Source organism: Miniopterus schreibersii, assembly GCF_964146895.1.
Source record: "Miniopterus schreibersii genome assembly, chromosome: 19".
Classification (NCBI taxonomy): domain Eukaryota; kingdom Metazoa; phylum Chordata; class Mammalia; order Chiroptera; family Miniopteridae; genus Miniopterus; species Miniopterus schreibersii.
The window spans coordinates 8480211-8507484 of record NC_138119.1 but is presented as its reverse complement, the minus strand read 5'-3'; the positions used below and the strand labels follow the sequence as shown (position 1 = coordinate 8507484).

The window sequence follows — 27274 nt, the reverse complement described above, 5'->3', positions numbered from 1 at the left end:
AGAGAAGGGCTCCCCTGCTGCTTATTACACTGATCGCCTGAAGAGTTCCAGCCGTACCACAGAGGCGCCCATAGGAAAGTGGGTCAGGAGAGCATGGCCAGTCTCCTTAGCGACTCAGGTCACCTGGAGAGCTCATTAAAACCGACTGCTGGTCCACGGCTCTGGGTTCGCTGTGCCAACAAGCTCCCGGGCGATGCTGGTGAGGCTGCTGGCCCAGGGACCCACGTGCTGGGACCACAGCCCAGCCCCATCACACACAGACGCCCGGTCCACAGCAGTGATGAGGGCACAGGACAGATTCCATTATAATAGCCATCTTTATTTGTAAAAATCCAGATATAAAATGTATTCTTTCGGTCTTTCCATGATTTCCTTTTTACAAAAACAAAAAGGCACATAAAAACCTTCCCCGTTGTCATTCCCACAGACAGATGTTTGTCAGGCAGCCCTCCCCCCTCCCCCCATAGAGCTACATGCTTCATTCCGGGACGTCTGGCTTCCCCCACATGCTCCGGTGCTTTCCTACCAGGGTAGAGTTCCGAATTCCAGGACTGAAGTACACAAAGGGGGTGGGTGAGGGGTGCAGAGTGTGTGGTGTGATGCTCCACGGCGTGCAGGACGGGGCTCTAGTAGTAGGTCTCTTTCTCCACCCAGCCTGCGGGCAGCAAAGGGAGACAAGACAGGCCACGGTGAGTCTTCCTCGCTCTAGCACAGAGGGACCAAGTTCTAAGAACCAACCCGAGGGTGACGAAGCCAACAGAGGGGGTGGCGTTAACCCCAGCTCAACGTGGGACCTCAACCATGTTTATATAAACGTTCTTAGGAATATCGTGTTGATTGGAAAGAGGGTTTAGATTTCTGGCGAAGTTTCCACGGCATCACGTTTGGTTTGTGTTCGATCGGTTTTAAAACCTTGAGATTTTACTCTGTGGCCAGTTTACAGTTGGTCCAAGGGCCGTAGCCCATCAGGCTGAGCCCAGAGACTTCACAGGAAACATAACAAAAGCCCACAGACCTACAGCCCCCCACCCCCCAAACGAATGATGCCCCTGATTTACCTCCAGGGCTTCTCCTGATGATGAGCTTTCTGACTTCGTCATATACGAAGATGAGGAGGGAGTAGGGGAAGGCACAGAACCACCAGGTAGGTCTGAAAAAGAGTCAGGCACTGATTTTTACAGAACATACACAAATGCCTTGAACACAAGATTGCTGCTCCGTGCCCAGGCCGAGGAAGGCAGGAGAAGCCAGACCGCAGGCTTTATAAAGGAATCCCCTCGCCAGCCTCAGCTTGGTTTTCATGAGAATCGGTTCATAAGGCAAGTCTGGATTTTTTGTTGACTGGACTTTTTCTGCCCTTTGAAAAGTGTTTAGAAGCGCAAGTCATTTGCGTGATGCCCTTTAAAGATAAAGAACTGCTACTGTGGGTCAAAACCAGCTCACTCACCCCCTAAATTTGGTCTGACAATGAAATCTGGGACATTCAGCTGTGCTCCGAGTGCCAGACCAGGGGAATGAACAGGCTGTGCCCCAGCAGCTCAGAGGCCTTCGGGAGCCAAGGGGCCGCGGCCACAGTCCCCAGGCTGGAGACGGGCGCCCTGGGGGCCGCGCTTTCTTCCGAACCAGCTTCCCGAAGTAAACATTCGAGGAAGGCTGTGCCCGGGCGGACCCCTGGCAGGCGCCTCCTCCCCGGCAGCTGAAGGTATCCTCACCTGACTCAGGCACTAGAGCAACTAAACCACCTTCCAAACTGGGTGGCGTGTCAAGAACAATTTCTCTAGTTAAAGCAAGATGTCCTGGGGCCCTGCCCTGTTTTAGTGTGATTTCATTTCAGCCTCTTAAAGAGCTCGATTCTCCCAGCTGCCTCTTGATAAACAGTGGCCCTAGAGGCTAGAATTCACTGGGACGTGGCTTGCACCTATCATATGCCACCTCTGTGCAGGGTGCAGGGACACAAAATAAAAAAAAGACAGCGTGGCCCTGGCCTTAAGGAGTATAATCTAGTGGAGAACCGAAATGACGAATAAGCAATGCCACAGACGAGGCGCAACGGCACACTGGGGATGTGCACCCCGGAAACCAGCCCTGAAGGACCATCAGGGGTGACGGGCCGGGGGGGAAGAGCCTTACCACAGGCAGAGGAGGAGTGTGTGCAGACACCACCAAACACGCTGGTGTTCAGCAGAAGTGCAGTGTCATTCACTGTGTTGAAGGCTGGTCTGGCTCTGACCAAAGCCCGATGGTTGGCTTCCTTTGATTCCCTATCGTAAAGCCAGGGGACCTCTGCTCTGCTTCTCTAGCCTTTCCCCCGAGAGCAGAGGATTCAGAGGCCCACAAAGGTGGGGGGGCTCGCGGCGGGACACACAGTAACTAGGTAAGCTAATCGGATTTGAATCTGGGTCCCCAAAGTCCAGGACACCCCTAGTTGGCCTCTACCGACAACTGGACTGTGGCTGGGGCGGAGAGGGGCCTGAGTGTTTGATGCAGTCAGCTGGTGAGCAAGCCCCAGGGACCAGAGCCCGTCTCCCTGGCTTAGGTCGAATCCTGAGCAGCGGAGCCCAGCCAGTCTCTGGATTTGCTGTCTAATCTACTGATGCATCAGCCTTTCCTAATTTTCCATCCAGAGGGACCCTTGTGCACACCACCCGCAGGTTCTGAGAATGAAGAGCAACTGCCGCCTGTCACGAGAGGAAGCACCACACGTAATGCTCCCCACTTCTTAGAGCTAGAAAAGGGCGACTTACTTGAGGGGATACATCCTCAGGGCGACTCCCATTCCAGGGCAGTAGGAAAGGAAAGCAGCAAGGGCCGTCTCTTCAAAGAGGCCAAATATTAAGATCTTGTTCCTAAAATCAGGAGGGGGGAGGTGTAAATGCTTAAAAATGCAAACAGAAGTTGCATTAAGTGTTAAAAATCACTGTCTTCATGTATTAGTTGTACTCAGGAACTCGAGGTCAATCTAGAAAACCACCTTTTGCGTCCTCAACTTGCTCCCTAAGCTAAGATTCCAGGAACTCTGCCATGTGTTGGGTGCTGGGCTTTTGCAAAGGGTGTAGAGATGACCAGGACCCTGGGCTGCCCTCCACTCACTTCATGCCCTGCTGGAAGACGGAGTTCCTCCTGGTCTTGCAGATGACCAGGTCGGCCCACTGCACCACCACGATGCTCACGAAGAAGGCGGTGTGGCAGGTGAACTCCACGATTTTCCTCTGTTCGTAGGTCTGGAAGGCAGAGGCGGGCAGGCGGCTAAGCACGGCTGGGGGCCATGTGGCCGCCGTCCTCAGGGACCCCAGGGGCCGGTCGGAGCCTCACTCACCCACTGCTGCCCATAGCTGTCCTCCACATCGTTGATCCAGCGGTCGTCCCAGTCCACTCGGATGCCCAGCAGGTTGATCGGAAGGAAGCCATTCTCAGCCAGAATCACAAAGTAGGTGAAAAAGCCCCCCAGGGCCTGGATCATGCCTGAGGGGTTGGAAAGCAACTTCAACGCCAGAGGCCGGTGCAAGGGCATCTGCCGCTGGCTGACGAACGCTCAGGGCGTTGTTGCTCACGTGCCAGCTCCAGCCAGTGGGACGGAGGACCCAGGGGCGCACTCCTTGCCCAGGGCCCTCTCGACTTTGAACTGCTCACCACGTTAGAGCTTAAAAGGGTACAAGGGCTGCTCTTCAACCCCCACCTGTTACTCGATCACCTGCTTCATTCAGGGCATGACCCTTGAGGGGAAAATATCGCTTCCCTACTTTGTAATCTCTGAAAAATGGACTTTTTTCAATCTCTCAAAATTTGTACCCTTTGCCTTTTGCCAGCCACTGTGGAAGTAACAAACGTGGCACTTCCTGACCCAACCCTCCTCCCCCACCTTCAGGACCCTTCTCCCCGGCATCCAATCCCACCTCACTCCCCTAAATTCCTCAGTACAAAACTGCACCCTACACTCCGGACCTGGTCTTCCTTCTGCTCAAAATGAAGTTTCCTGGAAGAGCCAGGATGGGCTACCAGCCAATCACTTTATTGTCAGCAACTGTTCAATTAATCTTGGCCGTATTTACATCATGTACTAATCTGTTCCACTTCCCCAAGTGCTCGCAGTGAGGCAACCCATGAACCAGAACAAGTGGCTGCACCAGGTTCCTCTGAGGGAGAGGAGGCAGAAGATTTAGATCAAAAGCGACTTCGTTGCCCACCACCTGGGGCACCAGGTAGCTGGCCATGCTCCCAGGTGGAACAGAAACCAAGCACTGGGGGTAGGGGCGCGGGGCCACCATTTGGTCCTGACCTATTAAACAAACCTTTAAACCCATGCAACTTCTTTAAAGTCTCCCTCTCTATCCAAATTCGTGATGGATACTGGGCACCTCCAGGCAAAGCCGCCTCTGAGGTAATACCCGCAGTTCCCTAGTACTGGGCCCAGTTCTAAAACCCAAAAGGCTCAGCGGTGCGGGGCAGCCACAATCTCAGGCAGAGCTGAGCCCAGTCCAGGGTGCTCAGTCTGAAGAACCGGGGAGCCAGTTATGATTCCTTCTCACGTGGAAGAGAACTGTAAACGCCCCCCAGTCTTGCCCTGTGTCATGGCTGATCCTAGGTTTGAAAGCCACCCTGGATTTGAAGTCTCAGAAGTCGGAGGCGGCACCACCACAGACTGTCCCTTCACCAGCTTCCTGCTCACCGATCTGCCCGTAGGCCATGCTGATCAGCCGCTCGTTCACGAGCTTGTCCGTTTTGGGGTTTCTGGGCTGTCTCTTCATGATGTCACTCTCAGCCTGCTCATAAGCCAGGGAGATGGCAGGAACCTGGGGAGGAAGGGATTAAAGTTATAAAAATCCGGGAAGCTGGCGTTGTGACCTTTTGTAATAAAATCCTTACCCTCCCTTTCAAAAATCTGTTTTTTATACCAAGAGGTATTACAGCTCCTGCCCCCTCCACACACACAAAACACAGAAAAATTATACAAAAGGCAGGATTCCAACCTGATAAACAGGTGTTGACAGCTGCCCTGAAGAGTAACATTGACTCTTTGATGCTGGAAATTGCTACTGAGAATTCCTTTTCCGAACAGCCATGTGGACCTTGGGAGCACAGTGGTGACGCTGATGTCACGTCTAACACTAGGCCGTGTGGACACTGTGATGTTCACTTACCATGTCCGTGCCCAAGTCAATGCAGAGGATGGTGACGGTCCCCAGTGGCAGTGGAATGTTTGCAATAATAAATATCAGGAAGGGGGTAATCTCTGGAATGTTACTGGTCAGGGTGTAGGCAATGGATTTCTTCAAGTTATCGAAGATCAGACGACCTAGGTAAGCAAGTTTTTTTTTAATCATCTAGCTTAAAGAGTAGGCTACACATTGCACATACACCGCCCCCCAGCCCCTCCCCATACCGCACAGAAACGGATGTGACTGGTGTATCAGGACTCTCACCTTCCTCTACTCCAGTCACAATTGAGGCAAAGTTGTCGTCCAAGAGAATCATGTCAGCAGCTTGCTTAGACACGTCCGAGCCAGCAATCCCCATGGCAACCCCAATATCCGCCTTCTTCAAGGCCGGAGAGTCATTGACACCATCGCCCGTCACAGCTACGATAGCACCCTGCGGGGGGAGGGGGGTGTGGGTTAACGATCATGTAGTCAGAGACGGGAATGAGTGAGGCGCCTGCCTCTACCCGCCTTCCCTCATCAGACACGGCACGCAGGCCGAGAGCCCACACGGCTGCTCCCCAGCCACAGAATCGCCGAGCGACAAACACATCACCCTCTTTTAACAAGGGCTACTCAAAGTCCTGACTGGCGAGTGGCACTCTGGAAAACCCCAGTCTTTTATGTATCCCCCACCGCCGTCCCCAGGTCCTTTCAAGGGCATTTCTCCTGGCCATTCCATTGCCAGTGTAGACAGGAGCCTGGCTGCTGCTCCAGGCCAGTGCTGAGGCTCAGACTCGGCCACAGTGAAGCGAGTCTCTCCACTAAGCCATTCTCAAGTCGCCCTTTGCTCTGTGTCAGGTGCCTCTTACTGGCTCACACCTACTGAGTCTGAGAAAAGTTGGGTCCTGTTTCTACCTCTGTTGCTTTGCTTTTTTGAACTGGAACTGCAGTCACCGAGGCTGGAGCCCTGACAGCAGCCTGGCCTGGCCGCACACTGACCTGTCTCTGGCAGCCTTCTACAATGATAAGCTTCTGCTGGGGAGAGGTCCTGGCAAACACAATCTCCGTGTGGTACTTCAAAATGTCATCCAGCTGCTCCGAGGTCATGTCCTTCAGGTCACTTCCATGGACCACACAGGCCTTGGCGTCTCTGGGATTAGGACCGAAGGAGAAAGGTCACCCATCACCTCACTGGCGCGATGCTCAGCCAGGTGAGGATGTCGTTCTATGCGGTAGAACACGTCATAAACGACGCAAAGCCAGGGGGGATTTTCCCCACCATGTGACAGCTAAAGTCTGTACAGTATTTTGTAGGTTACAAAGCATTTTCATATGTTACTTCACTCAAGACTCTCAACAACCTGTGAGGCAGACCTCTCTGTCACCTTCCTTCCCCCGTTTTTATGAAACACACCCTGAAATAATATGACCAAGTTTTAGACAGGAGCAGAGCCAAGGAAAGACCAAGCCCCCAAAGTAGGGTGGAGGGGGTCTAAACCTTAAAACACAAAAAACAAAACAAAGCTTCTCCTTTTCTATTTTCCTTTTTTGCCCTGAATTACCTGGGCAATTGTGTCCTCCCTGTTTTATGGTGTTAGTGTGAACCTGGGAATTGTTGAGGTGCTAGGCAGTTAGCAGCGTGAGACTGGAAGTGAGACTGCCGTGTGGACGGCAGGACCAAGCCTCGGCTTCCCTGCCCAGCAAAGTGGGACTAATACCCACCTTAACATAATATGTTACAATATCCAGTGCTTACAACAGTAAGCACCACCTAAGAGTTGGCTATTGTGAGTTGCTGGGGTTGCTTTCTGGCATTGGAAGGACATTCCCCGCTCAGAGCAAACCCAGAAGAAAACCACTACAGGTCGAGGCGGAGGATTTTCAACGCCCGGCATCCGCACATTCAAGGCTCTGCCTTGAGCTTCCCGCCTCACCTGGGGTTCACCTGGCTCACGGGGATGTTGAGGCGGGCAGCAATGTCTTCCACGGTCTCGTTGCCCTCTGAGATGATGCCCACACCTTTGGCAATGGCTTTGGCTGTGATTGGATGGTCTCCGGTGACCATGATGACCTGCGACAAGGAACAGGCAATTTACTGAATGCAGCTGCTAAGCAAACATCTTTTAAAGGCCTTTTATAAGGGAAACGTAACTTTGGGGACGATTTGGCTTGGAAAACGACAAGGAAGAGACTGATGACATAAACACGTGCTCACAGAAAGAAAATACGAAGCCAATACCCAGATCTTGGTACATGAGCACATAGGATACACAATATCTTTTTTTTTTTACAGTCATATAAAAGTACTCAAATTTACCCAAACCAGTGAAAAATGACAAAAATCTGATGTTGGTGGGACTGCAGGGCGAAGGGGCCACTTGAAAGTGGCCCAATTTGGGGGCAGAGCAACATGTAACAAGAATTCAAAGTTGTTACTCCTCCCAATGACTATCTTCAGAACAATACACTTAGGAGAATATAATCAGCAATGTGGGAATAATTTTAGTTTTTCAGGGCAGTATTTATAATTCATGAGAATGAAACAGAAACAGATTGAACACCCAGTATTAGGGTGCCCCCACAGTACCCCACAGCTTTAACAAAAAGAGATACAGAATATACCATCATTAAAAAACCACTTCATTAAAAACACAGAAGACGTGCCATTTTCTGTATGAAACATGTTGAGAACCAAGTATTTCAAAATCATTTAAAAACCTTACCAAGTCCTCTGCTCTTTTTAATTTGCTTACATCTTTTCCCAAAAAAGATTAAAAATAAAAAATAAAAAATCCCTCATCTGTTTATACCAACACTTCAATACCATTTGGTTTTTCCTGGTGGAAACCAAGGCTTTGGAGGTGGGACAGCCAGGTGAGCAGCAGCCGCCACGTGGCTCCCGGGGCGGCGGGCGGGCCTACCTTAATCCCAGCGCTCCGGCACTTGCCCACGGCATCGGGGACGGCAGCCCGCGGAGGGTCGATCATGGAGATGAGCCCGACAAAGCAGAGATTCTCCACAGGGAAATTCACCTCATCGGTGTCAAACTGGAAGCCTTCGGGAAACTGTTCATCGGGCAGCAAAAGGTGGCAGAAACCTGCAAGGAGGGCAGGGGCCCGTGAGGACTCGCGACGGACGCAGCCGTGGGACAGCAGCAGCTGCCGCTCAAGCCGCCCGTCTACCTCTTGCTCCATGTTTAGTTTGGACTGTTTTTAAAAGCCTCGTTTTATAACAGTATGAAGGTTTCGTTGAACACAGACGAATGACGGGGCCACGGCAAGGACAAGCATGCGCAGGAGGGACTGTCTGATGCGGAGACCACAGCGGCGCGGGTCCTGAGGCCAGGATGCTGGGCGTCAGGCCGGCCCGCTCTGCTGCTATGATTTGGCAAATCGCGTCATTATCTGTCTCCGCTTCCCTCTCTGGACAGATCGGGCCGCATCTCTGCTCACTGCTCATTTAAACAAGCTGTATTACTGAGCGCTGAGAATAAACGACCAGACACGCCTTCCCCGGGGTCCATCACCCAGCGTCATTTACAACAGCAGCCGCGATATTCAAGACATTCCTTTCCTTCCGATGCTGCCTGAAGGTGACAATGGTCTTTAAAGTGTTCTAAGGTGCCGAGCGGGTCCCTAGGAGAGAGACGGCTGCTCCTTCGGGGGCGTGGGAGAAGGGACACAAAAAGCACCTGAGGGTGTAGGGGGACCTGTCAGGGGGCAGAGGAGAGCAGGCAGCTGGGCCTAAGTTACCCGAGCTCAAGAACAGGCAGAATTACATCAATAACTTCTGCCAACCTACAAAGCCTCCTAAGTGCCCCTCTCCCAGTTACCCGCCACGGTGGGTAAAAGGACTTTTAATCTGCAGTGGGGGGCAGAGTGGCGAGACCAGGCAGCACCCCCGGCCGACGGTTTACCGGTCGTCTGACCTGAGACGGTGGGGCCCAAGCTCCCATGTAACTCAGCCGTCAGGGCCGTCAGGACGCGGCTCATCGAAATGCCCTCGGAATCAGCTCTGACTTCACTAAGTTTACAGACCGTGGACGTAGCAGCAACAGGCCAGATCGATAAAATTCTCCCCCGCCCACTTTCATTCCCCAAACAGAGCTGACCAGCACGAGACCCAGGGTCTAGGCCGGAGCCAGAGGCTCACCGGCGGCATCTTGCCGCCCAGGGCCCAGGGCCCCAAACACTTCCCAGGCATTCACTGTTCTCACAACCACCAGGGGCGAGAGAGGCCAACGGGGCGACCGGTTCTGCGGGCGGCGCCCTGCGTACCCAGCACGCGCTCCCCCAGGCCGCCCAGCTCCAGGTAGGCGTTCTGGAAGGCGTCCTTCAGCTCTTCGTCCAGGGGCTGCTCCTTGCCATGCAGCAGGATGGAGCTGCAGCGGTCCAGGATCCGTTCCGGGGCGCCCTTCATCACCAGCAGGTGTCGGGGCTCCGCCGTGTTGGGGTTCTTATGGATGGACAACTAGAAAGGACAGTTCAGAGGTAAGCGGGACGGCGCCCCACGGAGGAAGACAAGCCTCCCTTACTTGTATTTGTCATGAAAAAAATCAAGACCCCCCCCCCCATTTCACGCCCCGTCGCACACTTCGGAGTCTGCAGGGAGAACAGAGGCGAGGACACGCTCCCCAAGGGAGCCCAGCTCTCTCGCCGGCGCCCCGCGCCCCTCTCTGCCCCCCGCCCCCCGCAGCTTCGGACCTGGTACTTGTTGGTGGAGTTGAAGGGTATCTCCACGATCTTGACGTATCGGTCCCTCATCTCCTTCACGGACCCGCAGCACAGCTCGATGCACTTCAGGAGCGCCGACTCGGAGGCATCGCCCGCCACCGCCCGCTGTGAGCACAGACGACGCCCGTTAGTTTTCCCGAACACGCTGCACCGGGCGCCACCGCAGGTCAGGGGAAATCACCCGGATTGCGCTCCCATCTCAGAGGGGGGCAGGAGAAGCAGCCTCGCCGGGACTGACAGGAAGCCCCGCAGGCCAGATGCCCAGCCACGGCTGCCCCCCACGCCAACGCCCGTCTCCTCCCCTCCCCGACCCCAGACTGGCCTCTGAAGGTGCCACCTACCCTTGGGAGAAGCAAAACACACCCTTTCCAAACTAGTTTAGCCTATTTTTTCTCTTGCCCTGTTGAAAAGTCTCAAAGCCAACCCTATTTCCAGACATACTTTTCTGGTCACAAATCTGAAAATACCTGGTGACAAAGCAAACACAGTGCTCGTCACCGCCCCACAGTTTACAAGAAACGCCTTAGGTTCTCAGGATTGGGAACACACAGTCTGTGTCAAGGGTAAAGCAGAGGACTTTATATTCTAAATACGACTGTGGAAAAAAGACCTGGGCCCAACGGATGAGTAGTGAAAGGTACCACCAGCTCCAACAGTAATACCATCAGCTACCATTTCAGTTAAAATCCACACATAATACCATTAGCATGGCCCCGACTCCTGAAATACTTAGAAATACATCTCGAGCTACCTTTCTGGGGCTTTTAAACCAGCACCGATTTGAGGCTTGTGAGTTCCTGCGCTCAAAGCCTAGACAATTTCTTCTTTGAGGGAGGGAAAAACATGAAGTTTTATTCTAAGATAACAACACTGTCCTCCGATCAGACAAGACAATCTCCTTTAAAGAATAAAAGAGCCTCATCTGCACAACAGAACCCATCTCAGTTCCTTCTCGGTCGCTGTCTCTTTGACAACTGGGTCTCTACCCCGAGCTACCACAGGCAGTGTGGCCGCGACAGGCCAGGGCAGGGCCATCCACGTCCCCAGGGACCTTGTGCAGCTCATGGCCTTTCTGACATTGTGTTCACCAGGCCACACAGTAAAACCTCATGAGGCCGAGCTTATTTTTGCATCATTAGTAAGCAAGCTAAGAACAAATAAGATAAGAGAAAGAGCTGAGCTATTTTAAGAAAATAAATGGCTTAAGGGATTTACTGGAATCTGCCTGTATCCTAACATGCAAATGCAATTACTGAGCGTCAAGCAGACCTCATTGTCCCCCAGGTTAGGTGGACAGAGCAGTAAAACTGGATTTTATTAATTAGGTTTTCACCAAAGGTGGTCTCCCGCTTCCCCCCACCACCCTTCTTTGGTCAGTTTTTACTGTAGATTCACTTTTTCCCCAAACTATATGGATGGACTATGGGTACTGTAAGTACTTCAGGATCTATAGGCCACAAAGGTTACATATAGCAAAGCATCCCACGGACTATCCCCGCGCCCTACAGGGAGCAGGTACTCACAGACCGCAAAGGTCACACGCTACGTAAGAAGAACACTCGCACGGCTGTCCCTGTGTGGTACCCACACCCCTAAGCCTAAGGGCTACGAGGAACTCCGGAGCGTACCTTAAGGATGGGCAGGTTTTCCTGGTTAGCCTGAAACACGGCCCTGTTACAGAGCCCGGCGATTCTGGACAGGGCAAGCCACGTGGCTGAGGTCTTGTCGAACGAGACACCTGATGGAGTCAAGGTGGGGAGAGAATGCATTAACGCTGCATTCGAGTCCCACGAAGACGGAAATGACAGTCACCTCATTTCCCAATTAATGAAACAAATTAGGTTTTAGGAGTTTTTCAACCACATTTGTAGGGCAAATTCAGTTTTTCTTTTGACATGCCAAAAAAAAAAAAGAAAAAAGTAAAACCTACACCCTTGACTCCTGACCAAATGACTAAAAAAATAATAATAAATAAAAAGTCAGCATGAACAGCAGTGTGGGGCCCTGGTCTTACCACTCTGGTTCTCAGTCGTGTCAGCCTCATGGATCTGATTGTCAAACCACATGTGAGCCACGGTCATCCGGTTCTGAGTCAGGGTTCCAGTCTTATCAGAGCAGATGGTGGATGTGGACCCCAAGGTCTCCACAGCCTCTAGGTTTTTCACGAGGCAGTTCTTCCTCGCCATGCGTTTGGCAGTGAGGGTCAGACACACCTACAGAGTGTTAGGAACCGGATTACTTCGATCTCAACCGGGCTGGAATCCTAAAACTCTGGCTACACCCTCACATACAAGAAATCTGTCTAAAATCAACTCTCCAACCTTCCTCTGATGTCTAAAGAAATAATTATTACATGTATAGGGGGCTTTGCCTTCCCCTCAAATAAGCACTGTGAAAATAGCCAGGATTTAGCACATTGGATCCCCCCCCCAGCCAACCCCAGGTTCCCCTTTCTCCGCTGCGCTCTTCTGGACCATGTGATAATACAAGAGCAAAGTTCATGGGTTTGGGTCACTATCTTCCACATAAAACCGCGCCGAGGTCCTCCCACTGTCCCACCTATCACGTGGCCCCGAAGAAAATCTCTACACAGACACATGCAGTAGAACATAAGTCGGTGACCCCCCAGGAGAGGGGAGCAGATGAGCCTTACACTCGCGCAAGCTGATCCGGGTCAACCCCGAGAACACGGCCCCCCCCATCCTCTCACCGTGACAGTGGCCAGCAGACCTTCGGGCACATTGGCTACAATGATTCCGATGAGGAAGATGACAGCCTCCAGCCAGGTGTACTCGAGGATCAGTGACAGGATGAAGAAGGACACCCCCAGGAACACCGCCACCCCCGTGATGAGCTGGATGAAATGCTCGATCTCCGCGGCAATGGGGGTCTGGCCGCCTTCCAGCCCCGAAGCCAGTGTGGCGATTCTTCCCATCACGGTGCGATCCCCGGTGTACACGACAATACCGCGGGCAGTCCCTTGAGAGGGGGAGGGGGTTGCACCAGATGTTATCAAAGGAGCCACAGAATTGGCGGTTTCCAGGCATGGTGCAAGAAGACAGAAACACATTTTGAATGGCCAGCTCTTTCCTGCTATATGCTGTTCTATTTTATTTTTTTGAAAATTTTATTTGCATTTTATTTTTTTAATTTTATCTTTGTTTAAAATATTACAGACGTCTCTATGCTGTTTGTTTTAAACCAGAGACTTTGGCGAAGGGATCTCTGCCCATTGGCAGGAGGCGGCTCCCGATGCCGAGCTGGAGGGGCGCAGCCGCAGAAGGGGCTGGAGGGGAGGGGCAGGGAGGTGGCCACGGGGCCCCCAGGGCCCCTGCCAGCAGGGGAGCCGCTGCTGCTGTGCTTGACCCAAGTGGCCAGAGACAGAGTCAATGAAACGAAAACAGAAGTTGTGCCTGTGATTTTTTGGGGGGTTTTGTTGCTAATGACTAAGACGATGCCTTCAAATGGCCTACCTTCAACGCAGTTGGTTGAAAAGAAGGCAATGTTCCTCGTCTCCAGGGGGTTTTCATTCGTGAAATCCGGAGACCTGGTCTGGGGTTCCGATTCCCCGGTGAGTGAGGAGTTATCCACCTGTCGGTGAGAAAAGTGTCGTCGAGTGCACAGGACACATCTCCTGCTGCTGGGCTGCTCGACTCCCGGTGCCCAAACCCCAACCGGTGGAGGTCTGTGCCAACCTACCTTGCAGCCGTTTGCAGATATGATCCTGAGATCGGCAGGGATCCGATCCCCGCCTTTCACTTCCACCAGATCCCCAACAACAACCTCCTCTGCATTTATGCTCATTTTTTCACCATTTCGAATCACCAGGGCTTGCTTTGGAAGGGGAAAATTTACACCATTAAGTCAGATGAAAAAAGATAACCGAGAAGGTAGTGTAAAAAAAATAAAAATAAGCCACAAAACGATCTGTAATTCTAATTATCTGAATGCGTAACAAAGATATATTTGCACTAACAAAAATATTAATCTTCTTGTATGTGCAAATTACAAAAGCTTGCTCAACAGCTGTCTACGAGGCCGCCCTCCCATTCCTACGGTACGTGCTCCTTCTGGGACATTCCGAGGGAAGACGGTCGCTTTGAAGGCATCCCTCCCTCTCCCTGCCAGAGTCACTGAGTTCTTGGAAAAACCTGAACTTCACACCAGTTCACATTCTTGGGCTATGTCACCTGAGGGGACAGGACAAAGCAGGTACCTGCGGAACCATGTTTTTGAAGGATTCCATGATCTTCGAACTTTTAGCTTCTTGGTAGTAGGAGAAACAACCGGTAATGATGACGACCGCAGACAGCACCACGCCGAGGTACAGCTGCGGGGAGAGGCGAGTTAGGACCGCACATGCTGGGTAAAGAGCTGGAACAGTCAGTTAATGCTTGATGGCATAAAGAACAGATTTTTAACAGAGATCAAGGAACTCAAGTCTTCATAGTTATCTTTCCAAAGACCAGGTACGGGAGAGTCCGAAATGGAGTCACACAGACACCTGGTGACTAACTTGATCAACTTTTGGAAATGTTCTAGATGCATCCGTTTCTCCTGCTTTATAAAAACGGAGTATTCTTGGGACGTGTGACTTTTGAAAGGCAGCTAGCAAACATTTCTGGACACGTGTCACGTGCCAACATTAAAAGCTGTGGTCTGTCCTCTAACGAGTGGCAGCCAGACCTAGGCCGGGACCTGCGCAGATTTCCCTGCTCAGTGAGCGGCAAGCAGGGCGGACGTCCAGCTAGAAAGAGCAGCCACGGGACCGGAGATGGAAAGGGCAACCTCAAGGGAAGGCAGGCAACGGGCCTTGAAGGTAACAGTCGCAGACGCTACTTTCCCTGGTGTTAAAAACCATCAAGAAACTAGTGGTAGTTGAAAAGAAATGGGCAGTAAAGACCAAGAGGATACTTTATGTGTACCCAATAATCCAAACTAGAAACGCAGAACTCACATTATCATTCTGAGGCTCCTCTTCCGTGGCAGCTTGGATGCCATAAGCCAGGAAACAGAGAATCGCTCCAATCCACAGTAACATTGAGAACCCCCCAAACAGCTGCCGACAGAATTTGACCCACTCGGGGGTGGTGGGAGGGGGAGTGAGGGCGTTGGGACCGTCGCGGGCCAGGATCTCAGCAGCTCGAGCGCTGGTTAAGCCCTGAGAGGCAGAGGAATGTAAATGAGACGAACTGCTCCAGCGCTTAACAAGGTACGACACCTGCCCGACAGCTGGAAAGCGGCAATAAAAGGACTCGGAAAGAAACATTTCCCAAGCGAAAGTAAGCCCTGGCAAACTCCGATGAGGACCCCCAATAATAGCCCAGGTTTCCGGAGGAACCCACAACATCCAGACTGACATTGTTTTTAAAACTGGTCCACGGATAAATTTGAAACCAGTCCGGTCTAAGTTGTAGATAAGGGATTCATGCTACCCTGCATTTTTGCCAAAGAGATATTTATTTTAACGAATTGCTTCAGTTTTGCAAATTAAGAGCTTTGAATTTTCTGTATATTGAATTTGTCAGAGAGGAAAAAAACCTTCTATGCACATTGAAGGAGAAAGAAAAAAATCTCTGCAGGAATCCAACCTATTATTAGGTCAATAGCCCAGTTTTAAGTATAGAACTTCACGCACCTTCTTAGAAGTTCTTGATAATTAGAGACAATGGCTACGTATTACCTGGAACTCAGGTTATTCCCCAGAATTCCTAGTGGCTGTCTAGAAATAACAATCTCCACCCCCCTCCAACTGTTCACCTCTATATTGTTTGTGGCAAACAATAGATAACAAGCAGATACAACACCTACTTTATTGAAGGGTTTCTCTGAATTGTGTTTAAAAGTATATATATGGCTTCAAATAAATGACCCAGGCTCTGACAGCTGGTCAAGTGCAAACGTGAACTGTTGGGAGACTCAACTCAACTCAACAAATGCAGAGGAATAAAGGGAAGATTTGTAGCCAAAAGGCCGGGAATGACTGAGGCACTTTCCAGGTTTCAGGGGAAAGAATGTTTTTTAAAAAGCATATAAAAAAACCAAGCTCTGTGGCTGTCATTGTGCTCCCTCCTCAGGTCCCCAAAGTTAGGCCTGTGACACGGGGGGGAAAGTGTGACAGATCAGGATTTTGTACAAGAAGTTTCAAATGAGAACATACTCGGCTCAAGTCTGTTCCGTACTTGCGATGAAGTTCGTCAAGGCTAAGTTTATGGTCATCCTAAGGGAAAGCAGAAACAGACAAAGCCCACAATTAAACACTGTATTAGAAAAAGCTCCGTGCCTGCCACAGGTTCCCAGAGACCCACCCTGCCTGCAGAGCTGGGGGAACCGCCCCTGCCTTGACAGACTGTGTGCAGAGGCCCCGCAGCCTGGAGAGGCTGGAAGTTCCCAACTGTCATCGAAGCGCAGAAAAGCAAAGGCCCGATGACAGCCACACACCATCCTTCTGGCTACGTCAGAGCAGTTGCGTAACTTTTCCAACCCTCTAACAGCTTTGAAAACGAAAGAGTCCCATAGTGACCTCTATAATTCCGTAAAATCTTAACCAGTGCAATGACCATATTACTTTTAAAATAAAGCAAGCCTCTGACGGGGGGGGGGGGGGGCACAGCATGTGTGTGTGAGACACACTCACAAGATTCGATACCATCCATTTTCAGGAGCGGGAGAGCGGTTTCCCCCCGGCACTTACCATAGACACTTCCTTCTTCAGCTCGTCCATATCCCTCTCTTTCTTGGCCTTTTTCTTGTTGCCATGCTCCGAAACAGCCGCAGGCTCATATTTGTCACGTCCAACCTGCAGGGGACCGGTGGAAAGACGTGGTGAGTTATGAACGGTGTCTCGAAACCGAAGATTCAGAGGCCTGGGGCTTCAGCAGTTTTCAGGAGAGCCATCGTTTCGATTAGTCACTGGGCTAATACTCATGGCAATGTATGTGCTTATGCCACACACTGGGCAAAGCAATCTATTATTAACGCTGCCATCAGCTCGAGACGCGCCACCTGCACCCCAGGGCATGAAGGGGGGGCTGGCAGGTCTCACAAGGGCCCTGCAGCCCCTTCCATGCGGGGAGAGAGGGCTGTGCCGTCAAAACCTCTACGCAGAGGCCTTCCTTCCATCGGCCCCGAAGGCCGACAGCCCCTTTATGTCACTAACTCAGAACTATTTCTCTGCACCCTGACCCAGGCAGACCCGACTTCAAAACCTGGGCTCTACCACGTGCCACCTGCGTGTCCTTGGGCCAGGCACTAACTCTTAAATTTCCTCTTTTTTCTTCTATAGCATGGAGATAATTGATAGTGCTTCACCTCCTCTAGTGTATTGGAGAGAACCAAATGCTACAATACATCTAAATACTAGTTACTTTTAAATTCTTAGCTTTGTAGAGAAGTCATTAAGTATCAAACTTAAGTAATTTTAGGGCTCACAGGAGAATGCTGACAGTCAGCCTAAGAGCTCTTAAAACTCTTTAAATGAAAGAGCAAAAAAAAGGGTGTCCCCACCCCAACCTTCAGCCTGAAAAGAAACCCCCCCCCCAAAGTCAAGTCACTGAAAATGTTTTGACACGCGCAGGATGCAGGAAAAGCACGTGGGTTATGGGAGATTTCACAGGATCCACCTACGCGTCTTGAAAAGTGAAACAATTTTTAGAGAAGATGTTGATTCCCTAGTTTAAATTTAGCTTGTTCCACTCCCCCCTCCCCCGTTTTAAAGGCTTGAGCTTATCTACACAAAGCCTGGACGAGGTCCTGCAACGCTGTCCTCGGAGAACGGGCCCTGCCTCACTCCGGACCCCCCAACACACTGCCCCCCTCAATAACTGCCACCTACGAAGGACAAAGGAAGGAGGGGTTGGCCATTTTCTCAAAATGGATGATCTCTGGTGCTGGTACTATTATTTCGTGAGTCTCCCTTATTCATTCTGAACTTTCAAAAATGCCAACTACTAAGTAGGAAAGTGCATCCAGATTAAGATTTTATTGTGCTGGGGGGGGGGCAGAGTACCCTCTTAAGACCCCACAGTGAAACCCCGCCCCAAATGACTTGGCATTGCCCACGCGTAGAAACACGCATAGCATTCACACTGTTCACCCTCCGTGGCCACTTCGGCAGTGTCCCTCCTAACAGCTCCTTCCAGCCGAGTGGAGCTCCTGAGTTCCTGCCTTATCTGCTAAGAACGAAACAGGTCTAGAGACAGCCAACATTCTCGACATTCCCTCCACTGTGGAGCAACCACACGAGCTAGTCCTCTGTGCACAGAGCCCCTGGTGCCGGTTAAAAGCAAACAGACAGACACACACAAAGGACAGGCTACCACCAGAGGAGCCACGGTCTACACTGACATCTCCTTCATGTACTTAATGGCAAATACAGCCCTGAAAAATCATTTTAAAGCCACTGACCAGGGAGCTGTAAGACCCATGTGGCCAGGTCGTATTGCTCTTTAAAATACAGCTCACAAATTCTCTTTAAGCAAGTGGGGTTATCATTAAAATATATTTAATTTAAATGAATGAAAATCTGAGTTAAAAATCCCTCCCCTCACCATCTGTATGTTTCTTTTCCACTCCAAAAGGGGGGAGAGAATGTGGGAGCAGCTAGGCCGTGGACACGGTGAAAAGTTCTACCCCGATTTGCAAAATAAATATCTTGCCTGCAGCCCCACAGTTATCCATGGTTAGGTTAGCTGAGAATCGAGGCTCCCTAAAAGCCCCCCCCCCCCATCAAGCCGTGCTGTACAGGCGTAGTTTTAAATGAGGACAGTTGTGAAAGAGCTACAGGAAGTATTAACATGCGAGATTTTTTTTTTTCTTTTAAGATGTTAATTTTTTTCACCAGGAAATGTTTGTCCAGAAGACCAGGGCAGCTTATACAATTTATACAATTCAGTTCCTCCCAACAGGTAAAACAATGGTTTAATAATAGCTTATCTTGATAGGAAGCAAATATTACTTAAGTCCCTATCAGTCTCAATCACTACAGTTTCAAAGCAGAAAAAATTCTGTGTATGTGTTGGGGGTTGGGACAGGGAAACAGGGCTAAAAAATGGGTAGGATAAAATGGCCTTCCACTCCTCTGGGCACAGAATTGCTACGTTTTCATTTACAAAATTCAGGTCCCCTGTCCCGCTCCATGTGAGGGCACTCCCCGGGGCACCCTCCGAGGTCTCTAAGGAAGGGCACCGTGGAAGCTCGGTGTCACACCCTTCTTAAAAGGGCCACTTGTGAAAATGAAGTAAGTTGGTTCTGGTTTTTTTTTTTCCACTCTAATTTAGGAAGTGGGAGGTCACAACAAGGGCAGGGGCTTGCCCAGTATGACACAGCTTAACGTGTGTCATTACTTAGTCCTGTGCTTCCCAAGCGTTCCATCCTCTCAAAGATTCGCCATCCTGAGTTTGCTGCCATCTGACCTGGGTAGAGGGAAAGGGTGCCCAAGAGATGGGAAATGAAGATTTTTGACAGGAGGAGCCAAGGTTAAGACATTTAAGAAACCTCACTCATTTAAAAACATAAATGGAACCCTTACAATGAGCGAGGCATCCCTGAGACCTGCTAGAGATGCTCCTTCCTCCTCTTCAGCAATTAACAACTTAAAGGGGGTGGAGTGGGGGCTAGATGACAGGTACAGAAGACTAGCCCAGAATTTTAAAGAGGCACACAAAAGAAATACAGTGAGTGTTAGGAGAGAAGTTTCCATCACAGAGGTAAGTCACGTCTGCATAAGCTGAAGCTGCCACTCCCAAGCTTTCATATCCAGCTCAACTACCAGCCTCCGCCAGGGCAGGCCTCTTAGGCTTTGTCAGCTGCCTGCATTATGGAAGTTCTGGCCACCGTCCCCACCTATCAGCACAATCCCGTGTCAGCAGGGAGCTCAGAGTTCTTCGGACTTCCGAAATGCCAGCTGAGAGAGTCTCAAGGGTTCTTGGAAGCTGAGCTGCCCACGCCCTTTAGACAGGACTTTCAATAGTACTTGTAATTCATCCCCAAGTCATTCTAACCCTGTTTATGCCAGCTACAGGACCTTGAACAGCCAGCCTCACTTTCTTCATCCCTCAAATGGGAGTAACACTTGGTATATTCTGATAGTCTGATTAATCAAGGGGCTGCCATCAAATCTGAAACAAAATACCTAGAAACTGCCCTGTTTCCAAAACTCACAAATGAAAATTCTGGATAAGCAAGAGGGGCTGCAAGGCAGGTAAGCATAACTGCCCCTGCAAATGCAGTCCACGTCAAAGCCGAGGGTCATAGAAGTGGTGCCTCTTGAATCCAATTTGGCAAATTCCGCCTTAGCAAGGAAGTTGAGGGGATGGTCTCTGATCCTGCTGGTCACCTAGAGGCAGTGGTCTGGGCTACATTTTTCCTTTATGTATGTACAAGGTGGTGGTGGTGGGTGGGTGGGCTCTGTGTGTATGTGTGTGTCCAATCTTCCTGGGATCATATATTCCAAATAAATCACTGCCATTCCTCAGTTACTATGAAAATTCCTTTTAAACGCTAAAAAAACCCTCACTGACTATTTTTTATTTCATTTCGTCAATTAAAACTTACAGAAAAAGGGGAATAAATGGTGAAAGAAAGAAACATGACTTAGGGTGATGAACACACAATACAATATACAGATAATTGTACACCTAAAACCGATATAATTTTATTAACCAATGTAACCCCAGTAAATTAAAAAAACAAAAAAACCCGTACAGAACATATAAGAAATGACCACACCCAGTTCATTAGACCTCCAATTGCTCCTAAATGACATAATACTTAAACACAATGACTTATACATAAGTGTGTAGTTAGTTTACGTATAAAGAATTCTCTAGCCAGGTGTCCGCGGACTACGAGACGCCCAGGTTGGGAGGAGACCCGCACCACCACCTACTGCAGTGAAGGGACAGCTGTTCTCTGCAGAGGCGATCCGCGGGACGACCATGCCCCATAGTCCTTCCCTCACCGCTAGAGCAGGTCACATAGGCCACAGCAGCGGGCCCCTCTGTGAGCCGGCTCAACAGCTCCAAACCTGGGCTGCAGCCCACCGGCCGACAGGGGGCAGAGAAAACAGCTCCAGCGCCAGCCATTGTGTTCCCTCAGCCCCACAGAGAGGCTTGGCCTTCCCCCCATCCTGCCTGCACGTAAACTTTTAACCAGCCTGCCAACCCAGCCTACCTGCGGTAGTAGGTACATATCATCCATCATCAAAAAGAATTCTAAAATTTCTAAAGTATCAATATATTTTAGATTTACTCCCTTTCTGAAAATGTGTTTTGTTCTTCCAATTAAAAAATAAATTAAAAAAGGGAAAAGACCCTTTCTTTTCAGTGGGGTACTCCACCTCTACTTCAGGCACCTGGATTATTAGGAGTTAAAACCTTCTGCCTGTTCCCTCCACCTGCTGCTCTCCTCACCCGTTTCACTCTCCAGAACACCCTTTGGCTAGCGTGACTCAAGAGGACTCAAAAGGAGTTGTCGGTTTGGGAGACAACTGACACAAGTGTTAAAAGTGGCCCGAATCAATTCCCCAAAAGTCCCTGCCTGCAGGAGGAAGTCAATCGGCTGCCAGGCTGAAGAGCTAAAAGGCACCAAGGCCCTAGGGAAACGTCATGTGAGTCGGAGCAATGAACCAAATACAGTGCCTGGGACACACACCAAGAGGAAGATAGAAGAAAAACACAAAGCTAATCCCCCGCCCTCGCCTTGATGACAGACTGGAACTACAGATCAAACACCAAGACGCACAGACCCAAACCTTACACTCTGATTACCCGGACTCCAAATCCAAGTCCCAAAGACAAAGCGGAGCCACCAGGGACCAACTTTTCCGATCACCAGCAGAAAATATCCAATAGCTGCTACTAAATGGGGTTTGAATAAAATCAGATATGGAGATAATTAACGTTCAGATACAATTCATTGTCAAGTCACAAAGGAACTAAGGAAAGAGGTCTATCGGCCAAAATTCCCTTGGCTCAGGATCCAAATGAAACCAGAGAAAAGCTGCGGAGGGGTGGGGGTGGGGCGCTGTTCTCAGGGACAGAATTTGCTCTTCCAAACATCAGTCAAATAAATGTGAAGAACTTCTTGTGGATTCCTGACAACAGATTTCAGCACAACTAATGAGGTGAGTCATATGCAAAGAACAGTCTCTCTCAGACTCCAGCCAAAGAACACATTTCCTCTCATACACTCAATTCATGGCAACGTGAGAAAGTTCAAACCTGACTCGGTTACTCTCCGTTTCCAAAAATGCAGAAAGGAAGGAGAGTTAAAAAAAAAACACACACCAGTTAGTGGATTTTAAAATTCTCTCTGCTTCACGTTATCACTTACTGGACATGCACTTTCAGCGTGATCCAGACCTGGACAGCTCTGGCAGGGGCCAGGGCACCGTCTGCCCAGTGTTTTGCTGCTCCGGTGCAGCCACTCTGATTACCGCGAGCCCATCTGATCTGACACTCGTGTTTCTTCTCGGGCCTGCTGGCTGGCTCAGAGCCCTGGGCAGCTAGAAGGCGGCACCACAGCACGGTTCTCTCTCCCTCCCATCATGGGGGGGGGGGGGCTGAAAAGGCCATTTTATTTTGCAAGACTTTTATAAAGAATTTAAAAATGTAAAGGCCTTTACCTTAAAGTGAAAGTAGACGAAAACTCTTAAGATGCTATTAAATAGCAAAGCGGTCAGTGATGCCAAATGATACTTCCACTTGGCTTTCCTTTGGAGGGTTAAAGTATTTCCCATTATTTTTCATCCTTATTATGTTTTTCAGGGGATAGAAAAACTACCCTCTAGTTTTGAAAGAGCTTAAGACTAACATGAAAACCCACAATTTAGAATGATCTGATCTCTCAGTGCCCATTATAAGCCCCAACAACCACAACTCCCAGTTGCTCTGCACTCACGCTAAACAGAGATGGCTTCCCTCGGTCCTCAAGGTGAGTATTCTACCTAAGGGCTTCTTCTTCTTCTTCTTTTTTTAACTGTTTTGTTTTTAAAGGAATGAAACTAATTTTACGTACTTTTCCATACAAAAACCCTTTTAAAAGGGTTCTGGGAAGGAGCATGGATGGGTGCCAAGTCTACTGAGCTTTACAATGTTGAATTCCCTTTTTATTTATTTATTATTTTTTTAAAATATTATCTTTATTGATTCCAGAGAGAGGAAGGGAGAGAGAGAGCTGAAACACCAGTGATGAGACAGACATCACTGATCGGCTGCCTCCTGCATGCCCCTTTTTATTTTTAAATGCAATTTAGGAATAACACTTCCAGAGGTCCATATATTTTAAGCTTTAGCCCTCATCTGGATAAACATTTTACTGGATTTTTTTTTAACACCCCCCCCCCCCCCCCCCCCGCTTTGGTTGTCAGGTTTAGCCTACTCTCAATCAGGTGCTCAGATTTATGATGCAGACCTCCCCCTTCCCTACCCTCCCACCCTAAGGTGAGTCACTGGTGTGTTACAAACTTACTGGCAGAGAACACTACAAATTAAACAGTAAGTTACCAAAAGGGGATACACCCTCAGAACAGGGTACAGAGAGAGCACAGAGCAGAGCTGTCACACTCGGAACACTTCACAGGCAAAGGGTGCGACGCATCCCCCACCCCCTTCTCTGTCCCCGGTGCTAGTCCCCGGGTGCCTCCTGTCCAGCGCTGCCCTCACTGGCGGCCAGGCCTGGGCACCCGTCCACACCGAGGGCTCTGCCTTCACAGTGTTTTCAGTCTAAAGTACTAGATTTATAGCAGCCAGAGAAGATTTAGTCACACTTTCAAGTTGAGCTCCAAAAGGGCAGCTGATAATGTTACCATACAGCCAGGATTTCTGCTGACATGCGGATCCCCTGTGCAACCTTCACCTGAACCTTTTCCCCTTTAAATCACTACTCACGGGCTAGGATTTCTTTTCTCGGTAACTAAGTTAATATTCAAACAATGGAGAGCTGCAGCGAAGGGCCTGGTGACTCGACCGCCACCCCCCAGCCTTTGTAAACTTGAGAAGAGAGAGTTTCTGTGTACCTTTGGCTACATAGTTGTGGGTGGTAGGCCTCGCTGCACATTTAAGCCAAGTCACTGGCAAAAACGCCCAATACGAAAAAAGAGGCAAAATCCTATTTCACCCAGGAATGATTCAGCTGTTCTTTCGTTTTCTTACCGAAAGCTTAAGAATTTGATTTTTACGGAGAAAATCACCTGAAATACCACCAAAACCTAGGCTCCTGACGACAGTGGGAAGAGAAGGGGGAGAAATTAACAATGACCTTAAAAAATTAGCTGCTGGTACAGGCTTCCTGGTTAACCAATTATCAGCAGGGCTTTAGTCACCACTCCACCCACATTTTAATCCTCATGTGGAAAAATCCCAACATTTCAGCATAAAATACCCTCCTGAACATTTGGACGATCACAGTAAGTCACTGGGGACACAAAGGGTCACTTTAACCAAGGAGAATCATCATCAACACACACCCTTAATGTTCAAATTATCAGAGTACCCAAAATGAGAAAATACAGCCCAGAAAATAAGCAGCACTATCAGCATGTGTTAATTTTTCATTTGCTAGCCACTAGACATTTTATTAGGATCCATAAAGCATCCTGATTAAACCTCTACAACCCAGGCGTATTGCTGTCTTTACCACTACTGTGCGTGTGTGGTTATGAAAGAGACACAGATACATGGACATAAGTTATTCAAACATCTCTCCGGTCCACTCAGTATCACACATACCCCCAGCTTCATTTGAAGAAGGACTTTAGAGTTCTGCATATAAGGCAACGTTAAGAAGTGAGCGTCAGTTCAGGCTGGGGAGGCCGCAGGTTGTTCAGGAATTAGGGACATCTGGTGTGTCACTAATGAACCATTTGACCTTGAGCAAGTCACTTCACCTTCCTAGGCCTCAGGTACATATCTATGATCTCAACACCCTCACAAATCAGCAATACCTGGCCCAGGATATTACTCGGTTTTTATTTGAGGGAGTTAGAGATAGAGGAATGAGCTTTAAAGAGCTTTTTTATAGGAATGACCTAGGGTTTGATGGTGTGGTACAAACACAGGCCACTAACCCAGTTTCCACCATGGGGACTAACAGGCTGGCACTCAGCTCTTGGCCTTCCACTATCTGACCTGGGCCAGCCCTCCACATTTTGTGCTTTTAAAAGATACAAATTGTGCATTCCCACCTCTCCCTACCAGGCCATCCAAGCTGTCCCATTACATCCTTCAAAACCCATTTAGAGTCAGGTTGCACCCTCCCTTGTTCCCCATCACTTACTGCACACAGGAGCCCTAAGAACCTGCAAAGACCTACTAAGTGCAGGTACAGGGCAAGCCCTGGAGGTAAGGGAGCAAATGCTCTCCTACCAGTATTCTCATGGCCTAGTCATTTAATCCCATGAATTGATACTTCGGTGGTTATTTTGTATAAACTTCTCTCAACTCGACTTTGTTCCCGTTGGGGTCGGTCCCTCGTCTTCTGCAGGGGCTAAGAGCACAGCCGGAATTAGAGAAAGGCAGCAAGGAGACGTGCACTCTCCCGCCGCGGAGCCCCTCCTTCCTCGGGGAACCGCGCTTCCGCGGCGGCTCCGCACCCCTACGAGGCCTGCAGCCCGTCGCCTCCAGGTTTATTGTACCCAGAGGCCCTGTGGGCCAGCCAGTCCTACCGGGTTCAATACAAAGAGAAAAAAAATAATAAAACAACACCTTCACACCCCTCCCCAGGGTAGTCGCTCCGGGCGCATCCTGTGTTTATGGAAAGTCTCCCAGTCAAGCTCTCAAAAGTGTACCTTAAAGGCCATCTTAGGGCGGTGAAGACACACCCTGGCTGGCACCAGCCCGCACGACCGGCTCCGCAGTAAGGGGGAGCCAGTTTTTCCCTTTGGGGGAGGTCGACCGCCTCTGCGGGGAGCTGGCTAAGCCCCAGCGCCTCCAGGAGCGGGAGCCTCGGACCCCGAGGCCGCCCCCGCGTCCGAAGCCCCCGGCGGCGGGCACGCGGCCAGGGAGGGGCCGGCGGAGCGCCCCGGGGGAAGGGGAGGAGCGCGCCCGGCCTCGGGGCTCGCAGGGCGGGGGAAAGAGGAAGGCGAGAGATGGAGGCGAGGGCGGGCGGGGGCGGGGAGGGAAGAGGCGCGGGGATGCCGCCGGCGGCCGGCTCCTTCCCGGGCGGCCCGGCGCCCGCGCGCCCTCCGGGGCCCGGGGCGCGGCGCGCTCGGCCTGGGGGGGCCGCAGCCCCTCTCCCGGGCCCGCGCGCCGCCCCCCGGCGCTCCCCGCCCCGCCCGCCGTCCCCCATCGCCGCGCTCCCTCCATTTCTCAAGTGCGTTGTCTTTTCAGCCCGGCCGCCCGGCCCGCCCGCGCCTCGCCGCGCCCCCCGCCGGCTGCCCGCGGCCGCCCTGCCGACTCCCCCCTCCCCGGCCGCCCCGCGCCCCCGGACCGCCCGACACTCACCCCTTTCCCCATGGTGGCGGTGGTCGGTGCCCGGCACCGGGTCCTGCCGCTGCGGAATCAGAGAAAGGAAGAGAGCAGCGCCCGGCCGGGGAAGCGCGCCCCGCGCAGAGGCGAGGAGGGAGCGAGCGCTGCCGCGCGGCGGGAGGGAAGGAGGGCGCGCGGCCGGCGGTCGGGCCGGTGCGGGTGCCGCCGCCGCCGGGGCTGCTGCCGCTGCTGCTGCCACGTGTCGGCCTCCTCCCGCCACTGCTCTGCGCCCCAGACCCCGCCGCAGCTCCGGCCCGCGCCGCCTCCTCACTTCCTAAAATATGCAACCTGCGTGCTGGCCCCGCCCACGCCGCGACACGTCACCGTTACCGGAGCAACCCGACACCCGCCGCCCGCCGGACCCCGCCCCGCCCAGACCCCTCCCCCCGGCCCGGGCCGCGCTGGCTGCAGCCAGTCTGGGCTCCCGGCAGGAGGGCGCCGGGCCCGGGGCGCGCGTGCCCGCATCCCGGGAGGCCCGGCCCCGCCGCTGCGGGGCGCGCCGACGGGCTGGCCGGCGGGGACTCGGCGGCCAGGGAGCTCCCGCGCCCCTCCTGCCGCCCTGCGTGACGGGCCTGCTTTGTAGGGCACGCAAGGTCCGCAGTGGGTGCGGGTACATTTTCGGGACTGTGCTCCCCGAGTCTCCGGGGACCCGGGACAGAAACCTCGCGCGGAGGGGGTCTTTCCAGTGCATCAGAACACTCCGCTGGAACGAAGGGACCCGCCGAGGTGGGGTCGGGGTCGGGGGTGACTGAGCCAGGGCCCGCCCGGTGGACTCCGCCTCCCCGCGGAGTCCCGGCCCCGCGCCCGCCTGCGCGCGGCCCCCCAGCCTCCCCTGGTCTGGGATCTCCGTTATCCGCTTCCCGCTGGGCCCCGGAGGAACGGCCTTGCCAGAGGTCCCAAGCGCCCTCCCCAAATGACAAGCCCAAGGGCATCCAGT

The 27274-nt window shown here is 51.4% G+C and overlaps 1 protein-coding gene across 2 annotated transcripts; it reads right to left on the bottom strand.

Annotated features, from left to right (window-relative positions):
- Positions 1-298: 298 nt before the first annotated feature.
- Positions 299-26659, bottom strand: ATP1A1 (ATPase Na+/K+ transporting subunit alpha 1). 2 transcript variants are annotated; one of them, XM_081121152.1, is made up of 23 exons: positions 26314-26659; positions 16566-16670; positions 16032-16091; positions 14829-15032; positions 14088-14201; positions 13571-13705; positions 13345-13462; positions 12582-12850; positions 11886-12084; positions 11500-11609; positions 9842-9976; positions 9416-9608; positions 8060-8235; positions 7073-7209; positions 6138-6288; positions 5421-5589; positions 5139-5293; positions 4667-4790; positions 3317-3462; positions 3091-3221; positions 2745-2846; positions 1059-1150; positions 299-655 (listed from the first exon to the last, which is right to left on the bottom strand). In XM_081121152.1, the coding sequence occupies exons 1-23, from the start codon at positions 26323-26325 to the stop codon at positions 627-629; spliced, it is 3066 nt and encodes a 1021-aa protein (XP_080977278.1). In that variant the 5' UTR covers positions 26326-26659; the 3' UTR covers positions 299-626. The 2 variants fall into 2 exon arrangements, with proteins under 2 accessions (XP_080977278.1, XP_080977279.1); XM_081121153.1 differs by lacking the exon at positions 26314-26659 and adding an exon at positions 25659-25871.
- Positions 26660-27274: the final 615 nt, after the last annotated feature.

Bases quoted from the DNA above. Each gene is read 5' to 3' on its own strand.
- ATP1A1 (XM_081121152.1), bottom strand. The intron at 14,202-14,828 runs GTGAGTTCTGCG...CTCTCCCCGCAG, and splicing joins AGGAGCCTCAGAATGATAAT to CTGTACCTCGGCGTGGTGCT. The intron at 9,977-11,499 runs GTACGCTCCGGA...CTGTGCTCACAG, and splicing joins AAAACCTGCCCATCCTTAAG to CGGGCGGTGGCGGGCGATGC.